Consider the following 9024-nt stretch of genomic DNA (forward strand, 5'->3'; position numbering starts at 1 on the left):
CTTTTGGTGGTTAATTTGCTAACTGTGCCTGAGAACATTCCCAGGAATCACAACTAACTGGCAGCAAACAAGCTAGGGCTGTGGCTGGTAGGCTGTTTTTAGCCTCCCGAATGGAATGGATGCATCTCTTGCCCCTGGGGAACTTCTCCTTGGAGTATTTAAGTCTAAACTGTTAGGGTGTGAACCACCTCCCAGCAGACTTCTAATATGTATTACTTTCCACTCCAAGCCAATCCGGTCATCCAGTTCATGACTGTGGCTGATTTGCTTCAGAGAAATGGTGTTACAATGAATCTGGCACTGTGTTTTTGCCTCCCTAGATGTCCTTGTGTGGAGCAATGAGAGGATGATCCACTGGGTCATGTCCATCGGCCTTAAGGAATACGCGAACAACCTGATCGAGAGCGGAGTTCACGGTGCACTTGTGGCCTTAGATGAATCCTTTGATTACAATGCATTAGCTCTCCTGCTGCAAATCCCCACTCAAAACACACAGGTAAGCAAGGAGGAGGTGCTTTAGGCCTCTGGGAAGGTTAAAACTGGAGCTGATTGCTTTTTTTCACAGTTAAGAGCATCTAGAAACTTCAGCAATGGAAAGTTGTCCATTGTCACGCAAGAGAGAAACTTTAAATCGTGCCTTTCTAATAGTTCTCTAGTTGTTAATAACAATTCTCATTGGTAAATTTGCTTGAGCAAAAAATCATTAATATTTATGTTAGTATTTTCCTCATAGCCCATCTTCACAACAGTAGTGTGAAACTCATCATTTTTGTTGTTTGCTAGTTTTTACTCTGAAATAACTAAGTTTGAGCCAGAATCATGAACTTTCATGTTGCAACTAAAGGAGAGCTGTTAAGTCTTCCTTAAATTTTTAATAAGTTACAAATTAAACTGTAACTTTTCAAGTACTGACTTTTCAAGTACGAAGTATGTTTGTTAATCTGATAAGAAAGCATTAAACAATTTGGGTCCTATTAAATTTTTAAAATCATTTATAGGTTACTAATTGCTAATCTTCTGTAATTAACTTCCATTTCTTTCATACCACAAACTTCAGGCTCGTGCTGTTCTGGAGAGGGAATTCAATAACCTTCTTGCTATGGGCACTGACAGAAGACTTGATGAAGTAAGTTACTCGAGTTGTTGACCCATTTTACAGTCCTGGAAACTTTATCAGACCTGCTCAGTGAAAGAATTTAGCTTGAACCTCTTTAAGCTTTTGACAGAATGGTGACAGAAACCTTAACGTGAAATTCCCTGTCCCTGATGGTTTCTAAATACAGCAGGGTTTGTATATTTTGGTAAGATGCCTTTGAATATGAAAGTATTGGGAACAATTGCAAATTTGGTTTTGTAGCTCATGTGGTTAATGTCTAATAGCAGCACTTTGGGCTGAATCCTCTTTATCTAAAATATGGGAAAATGAGCGACCAGCATTGCAGATGAACAAGCTGTGATAGAGAAAGGTGCTTTATCCTAAAGAGCAGTATTTCAAAGAGCTTCGAGGGGCTTTTAAGAAATCTCATGTTAATTTTGATTCATACTGCTGCAGAAGACCAGTAATTTCTGTTGGGCAGCCTGTGATCTTACTGTATAAACTGCATCAAAATGAGTATAAAGCTTTCTAAGTGTGAGGCTGTTTTGTGCACCCACAGCACAGATGATAGAGTGTTCCATCTTTAACCTTTTAAGTTGCTCAGTGAACAGATTCAAATTGATGTTACTTCCCCAGGAGAATCTTAATTAACTCCATGCTGCCTCATCTTTGGTGCTGATGGGAGTTGATGTGGTAGCACATGTAGGCAAAAGTGGTCCAGATTAAGGCTGAAGTGGCAAAACCCTTCTGTGGTTAACCTCAGCTCAGGAAACCAGTCTCAAAAACATTGCTGCTGGGATGAGGAAGAGGACAGGGGAAGGGGAAGCTCCTGACTGCTCTGTTCCCATGTGCATCTCTACCAAGATTTTAATAACCCATCAGAAAGCAGCTTGATGGTTTTCTGAAGTATTTTTCATGGAGATTTCAAACTGCAAAAGGAGCTTTGAGGGAACGGATGTTTGCTCTGTTCTAGTGGCACAGGGCAGTTTGATCATTAAGATCTCTTCAAATAATGTAGGCACTTATCTCCTAATTGTACAAGGGAATAAATCTGAGCTAAAACAGCATTCGAAGGATTGAACTGTTTCTAAATGGGAAGCTGGCAAATGGAGCTGCCCAGTGGGAATATTTGCACTGACACAATACTTTCTCTGACAAAGATGTTTTTGGAAGTGGGACTTAATGCTGCACTTACTAAATACAGTTTATATTTCTGAGGTGGGAATATTGCTTGAAAGATGCAGATGTATTAATGGGGAAAGGAGAATGCACTTGGGTAATTAAGTTACATTTACCCAAGTGCTTAAGGAAAACCCTGCTTGGCAGTGTATTTAATACACTTACTTTTTATTTCCTCACAATCACCTCCTTCAGTGGTGATACATTTAGTTAAGTTTGTCAGTAATCCTTTTAATGTCAGTAACAATCCCACACTTTTTGCACTGCTAATGTTGTTTGTCAATATGACAGGATGATGATAAGAGCTTTAGGAGAGCACCTTCGTGGAGAAAGAAGTTTAGACCAAAGGACATAAGAGGTTTAGCTGCTGGATCAGCAGAGACTCTTCCTGCAAATTTCAGAGTTACAACCTCAATGTCTTCACCCTCTATGCAGCCAAAGAAGATGCAGATTGATGGTATTGATTTTGTATAATTTTAAGCATGATGTGCTTTTTTTGCCTGAGATTCCAGGGGAATTAAGTTCAAATGACCTTTTTGCTGCATAAAAGCATCTGCCTGGTGCATGGTTGTATTTATAACACTGTGTTTAACCATAGGGTGCTTTGTCATTTCAGGAAGCTGTACTAGAGGTGGAGTTTCTTTTTTTACATCACTGGAGTAACAAAATGAGAATCATAGCTAGAAATAAATGTAATTTAAAGTGGAGAAATAAAATGACAGCTTAGTAAGGAGTTTTTGAATCACATGATGCATAATTTCTAATTGGCAGCAATTAGACCAATATGAGCCCCATTTCTGAAATGCAATAAAATGCATTCAAAAATGATGTGAGTAAACCCCCTCAGATAATTTTGAGATTAGTAAAACTTAAGTAGCCAGGTCCATTACCCCTCCTGCAGTGGCCACTTCAATATTGAGCATACTTGAAATCAGTTTCATTCATTGCTATGTACTTAGTGATCTTTGTGTATATGTGTGCACACACAGATATGAATTAAAAAAACTCAAACCAACAAAAGCAGACCCCAGAAATCCCACCTGGAAGTGGAAGCTGATCACCTGTCACATGAGGGATCCTGTCTGTTTAAAAACCGTCTCTGTAGCAACATAAGAATAAACTTTGACTTGAATTTAGTTTACAAGAGACAAGTAGAAACAAATATAAAATGTTTTTTATTGGAACAGGCAGGGTGAGAACACAATCTTTCAGAGTTGCCTCAGGTTCTGAAAACCCTTATTTATTCATAAAGCTCAAAAAACCAATTTTTGCATCTGATGCTACTCTCATTAAGCTGTTCTAAATTTTAGATACTGTCACTAGCACAAAATATTGTCCAGAATTCATGTGGAAGATTCTCTAAGTGAAAGTAAATTAAGTCTTTACCATGTAAAACCACTTTCTTTGTTAAATATTAAATATTTGCAAACTACATAAAGTAGTAAATAACTTACAAAATCACCTTTGCCAGTTTCCAGGTGCTAGTTGGCACGCAGGTCTTTCTTTAGAATTCTTTTTTGTTAGCCCCTGGAACAAGAAGTGGTTAATATACAAACTGTAAAATAAATTCTGCTGTTCTAACTTGTAACCTTAGAGTTGGGTGAGTACCAAAGCTGTAATCACCATTGCTGTGGAGGGGTTGGGTTTTTTTTTTTTTGAAAACTAACATGCATGCTGTGTTCTGCATGTCTTCCCATGCTTCTTGGAATAGGCAGTGTATCAGGAACACAAAGATTGGATTCTGCTACAGTAAGGACCTACTCCTGTTAAAGCCTTCTCCTGGTGAGTAAAGCTGATAGGAATAACACTAAAGCAGCTATTTGTGAAAAAAAACAGCAGGGATTTTACTACAGTGGTTTTACACACTTAGAAAACAGTCCAAGTTTTGAGGGTAGGTTGTCATATTGAAAATCCAGAGTTTATTTCCTACAACAAAGACTGAATGTGTAAATAGTGGGTTTTGTCAGTACTTTATTCTTGTGAAGGTTTTTAAACAGCCTCAAAAAGAGCCTGTGCTAAATAGCTCTGTAGAAAATGCTGGAATCAGAGGTTGGATGAAACACAGCTAGTGGAAGTGGGGAGGGGAGGAAAAGAATAAATTAGGAATGGAAAGGAAAGAAAACAATCCAGTGTGTGACATTGCAGCTCAGATTGTTGATCTCTGAGTCTTTGCTTGGTCTGAGTGGTCCCACTAAAACATGCTTCAGTATTGAATTGTCACAGGGAAAACTGCAGTTTCCCAGTTCCTGGACACTCCATGCCACTGTGATTGCTTAGGCTGGCTGGCTGGATTTAGCTACCTGCAGCCTAAATTTGGGGAGCTGGGGGCAGTGCTGCCAATAAAAGGCAGCTTGATGTGTTGTAACATGAAATCCACGTACTCTGGCTTGTGAAAGATCAGTCTGGAATGTTCCTGCAGCAGCCTCTGCTGTATTTTCTTATGGCACAGTACTGATTCTGATTCTCTGATTTTGCAAGCAAGTCAGGAAACTGATCTTTTTTTTTTTAAACTATAATGAATTTTTAAAAATCAATTCAGTGGATGTTTCCCCCTCACTGGTATCTTTCATGGACTGTAAATTATCTTTTCTGCTTGCAACTTCTTTCTTCTTACTGGTAGCATCCCTTCCAACTCATGTATTTGCTTCTTCAAATTCAGAACCTTTTTGCAAGTATGAGTTGAGTTCTAAGGAGTTCTTACATATGAAATGCTGAGAGAGGAAACTTGCATGTAGCAACTCAGACCATGTGAGTGTGTCAGTTCATAATCTCAGGGGCTCTCTTAAAGTATTATTAGTTTCAAGAAACCGAAGTTTTAAGTCTCCTCTCCCCCAGATTCTTCTCCCTGGTTCAGGATTTTCTGTAGTCAGATGATGTGGGATGGAAATCCTCGAGGCAGAAATATTTGCCCTCATTGCTTTACTTTGCACTGAAGCTGGAGATTGCAGGAGGCAACAAAATTATATCCAGCGTGGCATGGCAGTAATTCAGTGCATGTCTGCTGCACTGCTGAGCTGTTTGTGAGAATCTTGGAAGGAAATGTTGGTTAAAAACTGCTAATGGAATCTTTTGTGTTTTGTTTTTTTTCTTTTTGTGTGTTGTTTTTGTTTGTTGTTTTTGCAGTTTACCCACACTATTTCTACCGGTGATATGCAGCATTTTGAACATTTGGAACCCTTAACCTGTTAATACTTGTTAAATGGACACTTTGAGATATTTTATTACAGAGTTTTTAATTAGCAAATAAATTCATGAGTACTATAGAGAAAATATTTTAGAATCTAAATGTTTCTTATATTTATGTGACTTCTCATTTATATAGTTACTTACTTTTTCTGTTTCTATTCAGTCTACAAATCAAATCATTGCTGATTTTTTTATTCTAATTTTAGTCTTTCCAACTGAATGTACTGTAATGCTTGTATGTATATGTCCCTATGAGCAATATAGGGTTTTTGTAAATTATGCAGTTACTGTAATTATCGTTGTTTTTTAATAATGAAACTGAAGGTGAAAAGGATTTTAATACCTTTGTAAAAGTATCATGACACCGAGCAGTATATATTTTGTCTTTTGGAGCTCTTAGCTTAGATCTGAAAACAAGTCCAGCTTTTTTTCAGGTGAGCCTTTGTTGACGTAGGAGGGACGGTACACGAGCGTTGTTCTTCTCAGAGCTGTACCTTTCCACACAGAGGATGTGTCAAGTAGTGGCAATTTGTCTTTATTTAAAGTAGAACTTGTTTGCAAAGCTGGGAGGAGCTCCTAACCCTGCGGGACACGTTGGAGGAGTGATTGCCTCAGTGGTAACAGCCCGTGCTGTATTTGTATCGCGGCTCTTAGCAGTGACTGAAAACAAGCCATAAACCAAGGACTGCTTTTAGTTTTGCTTTTCCTCACCTGAGGAAGACAGACTTCATAATGATTCCTGGTTGTGAGCCACAGGCCACAGAGAGGTTTTTTTTGTCCTAGACCTTTTTGCTTGAAAACACTTGGTGGAAAGATGCTGGTGGAACCAGTTTTAATGGACCAATCCTAAAGCACTGCAGCCTCCTGTCAAATGAGTAGTGAAAGATGAAGGTACAATGATGGGCTGAAAAAAAGCAGTGCATCTTCTAATAAAGGCCTTACTTTTCTTATGTAAGTCATCCTATGTGTTTTGTAAACTTGTTCTAAAGACTTGTCTGGACATTCATTTTGATGGTTGTAGCCATTTTGGACTGTATGAGTAGAAAATGTATCTGACACTTGTAAATGGCATATTAAAAAGCCAGCAAGAATCTGTTCAGATGGTGCATTATTTATTATGCAACTATATATATAGCATGTCTTTTTTCTTATTTTGTTTTCCACTTTTAACTTGCTTGTAAAACTGAAATCCATTGTTACTGTTCTGTTTTTCTATTAATCTTTTGTGTATTTTCAGATTATGTAACAATATGTACAGTCTACTTTTGAACTATTTTTATCACAGTATTATTTATTGCTTTCTTTCAATAAAGTACTGACGCATTTTCCACTGCCAATAAAACACTATGGAAAAGCTAAGATCTAATTGTATGCAGGCAGAAACTTTTGCAGTGAGTGGATATTGTCAATAAAGCATCTTAATGATTGTTTGCTGCCCTATAGATCTGGTTTCAAATGATGACCTTTTTCCAGTAGCAAAAATATTCCGTTCAATGTGACATTTTCTTTGGAAGTGTTCGAGTTCATATGCACTAACACCAGTTTTCTGGAAAAAAACTGCTTTATTGCCTACTTCTACTCATAGTTAGAGCTATGATTTGCTTTTTAAAATAGTAAACCAGACCTGTCATACAACTTCAGTGTATTCTGGTCCACATGATGAAGATGGAAGTGCTGTTCTAGACAGCACCAACAGTTGCTTTGGTAATAAAATGGGATCGTGACCATAGTGATATTTGGGGAGAAACATACGAGTCAAGGGAACCAGTGCAAAATGGGGTCACAGTAGGGCTGTTCATGTCTATTTCGATATATTTGTAAACCATTTCCTTGAGTAGAAGACAGAAGGATAAAGTTGCAGGATACTGGAAGCAGTAGTGAAGCATATTTCATCAGGTCCTCAACAGCAGGATCTGGAATGCCTGGAGAATCACTGCCATGGATGCTCCAAACCTTGTTCAGTAATGCATCTCTGTTTGTCTGGCTTGTCTGTACGAGTTGCTGTCTGTTCATTTGCAGTCTCTTTTATATTCTCAGACAATCTATCTTTCTAGAAAAAACTAAAATGAAACTGCAGAAGGAAATCCTGACTCACTGCTCAGCTAAACCTTGCTGTTTAGAGAAACCTTGCCTAGGCGTTGCTGGTCACTGATGTGATAGTAGGTGTTCAAAGTCATGTATTGTTGCTTCTCAAAAGTGAAACCAATGCGGGATAGACTTGTAAAATGTGAACAGAAACTGCGTTTATTATTTCGAGGCTGTAAAACCTTAACTGTTATGGAACAATGGAACTGACATGAGAGGTAGAATAAATGAGTGAAATGGCGAAAGCTTTCGCGAACTGGCCAAACTGTGTGGTGACTTCCTTCTCAGTTACACAGCAGAGCTGTGCTGGAGAAATCCAGAAAAACGTGTCTTGCTCAATTTTAATAACTCCCACACACCCCACTGAAAGAAAGCTGCACATGGAAAAGGCACCTGGGTTTGTTACAGTGATCTTTAGATAACACTTGATTAAATACAATGTCTTGTAAATTGCCAAATGTCTCTAATGGCTTTAGTTGGAAAGAGGGCTGAAAAAATTAAACTATGCATTCTGTCTGCATGCTTCAGAACTATCTGAGTGAACTTTAAACTTGCAATTTTTGCATGTTTAAAGGACGGGGAATCTCAAAACAGATGTTTGAACTCTGTCTTTTAAACTGCTATAGGAGTGTCATGTGGGAAGTGGTGATTTATCACGCCAAGATTTGGAGAACAGGTAAAGCAGTAGTTCAAAGCAGAATGTATTTTTGGAACTTGGTGTAGGCTAAAGATTGAGAGGGAGGGGCAGGAAAATTAATTTTCAGGTAAATGAAAACTGACATTCTATGTTTGGGGATGGTACTTTTTAAAGAAACAAAAGAATCACTTTGCCTTTAAAATGAAAGTTTTTCACTTCCCATTGTCAGGGTTGTAGCTTTGGTGCACAAGTTATTCTACATTTTATTAATTTCATTTTTTGTTAATAGTAGGGGGCTTGGGGGGGGAAAGGGCAATTGTAGTTAGGTAGCAGTACCGTGTGGTTTTATATGGGATGTTGGAACAGATGGGTGAAAAATGATATATAAATGTGGTTTATATTCCTACCTGTACATGGGAGGGACAGGTGAAGTCTCCAAAAGTACACAGGACAGCCAGAAGTACTGCCCAAAGGATCGAGGTTCTCTGCACTTCTGTTCTCCTCGAGCAGACAACTTTCTGAGAGTAAGTTTAGCCCAGTTTTTTATATATGCTGTATTCGGTTTATAGGGTAAATTGCACTGTATTTAAGCCAGGAAAAAGTAGCTGAGCCGATTTATAACGTGACCTGGCTACACTTGGAATTGCATTTGTGTTCACCTGGATTTTTTGTTTATCTTGCCCTTTATTACAGCTTGAATTCGTGTGTTTGTTTGCAATGTTTTTCGCTAGAAATGGCATTCCTGGGGACCTTTCCCTCCTCTAGAAGACTCAAACAGTGGGCAAACCAGTAACTCCTACCAGAGTGTTTTAAACCCTCGTTGATTCCATTTTAGCATCCG

General features: G+C 38.4%; 1 protein-coding gene across 11 annotated transcripts in view; it reads left to right on the forward strand.

Moving 5' to 3' along the window:
• Window positions 1-7797, forward strand: part of PPFIA1 (PTPRF interacting protein alpha 1) — a 53742-nt gene extending 45945 nt beyond the window's left edge. For all 11 annotated transcript variants that reach the window (XM_032111010.1, XM_032111000.1, XM_032111007.1 and 8 more), the window contains 5 exons: window positions 321-496; window positions 1058-1126; window positions 2567-2732; window positions 3987-4057; window positions 5399-7797. In XM_032111010.1, coding sequence (XP_031966901.1) covers window positions 321-496; window positions 1058-1126; window positions 2567-2732; window positions 3987-4045 — 470 coding nt within the window. In that variant the 3' untranslated portion in view covers window positions 4046-4057; window positions 5399-7797. The remainder of the gene's footprint in view (window positions 1-320; window positions 497-1057; window positions 1127-2566; window positions 2733-3986; window positions 4058-5398) is intronic.
• Window positions 7798-9024: the final 1227 nt, after the last annotated feature.

The sequence above is a fragment of the Corvus moneduloides genome, chromosome 6 (assembly GCF_009650955.1).
Source record: "Corvus moneduloides isolate bCorMon1 chromosome 6, bCorMon1.pri, whole genome shotgun sequence".
NCBI lineage: Eukaryota > Metazoa > Chordata > Aves > Passeriformes > Corvidae > Corvus > Corvus moneduloides.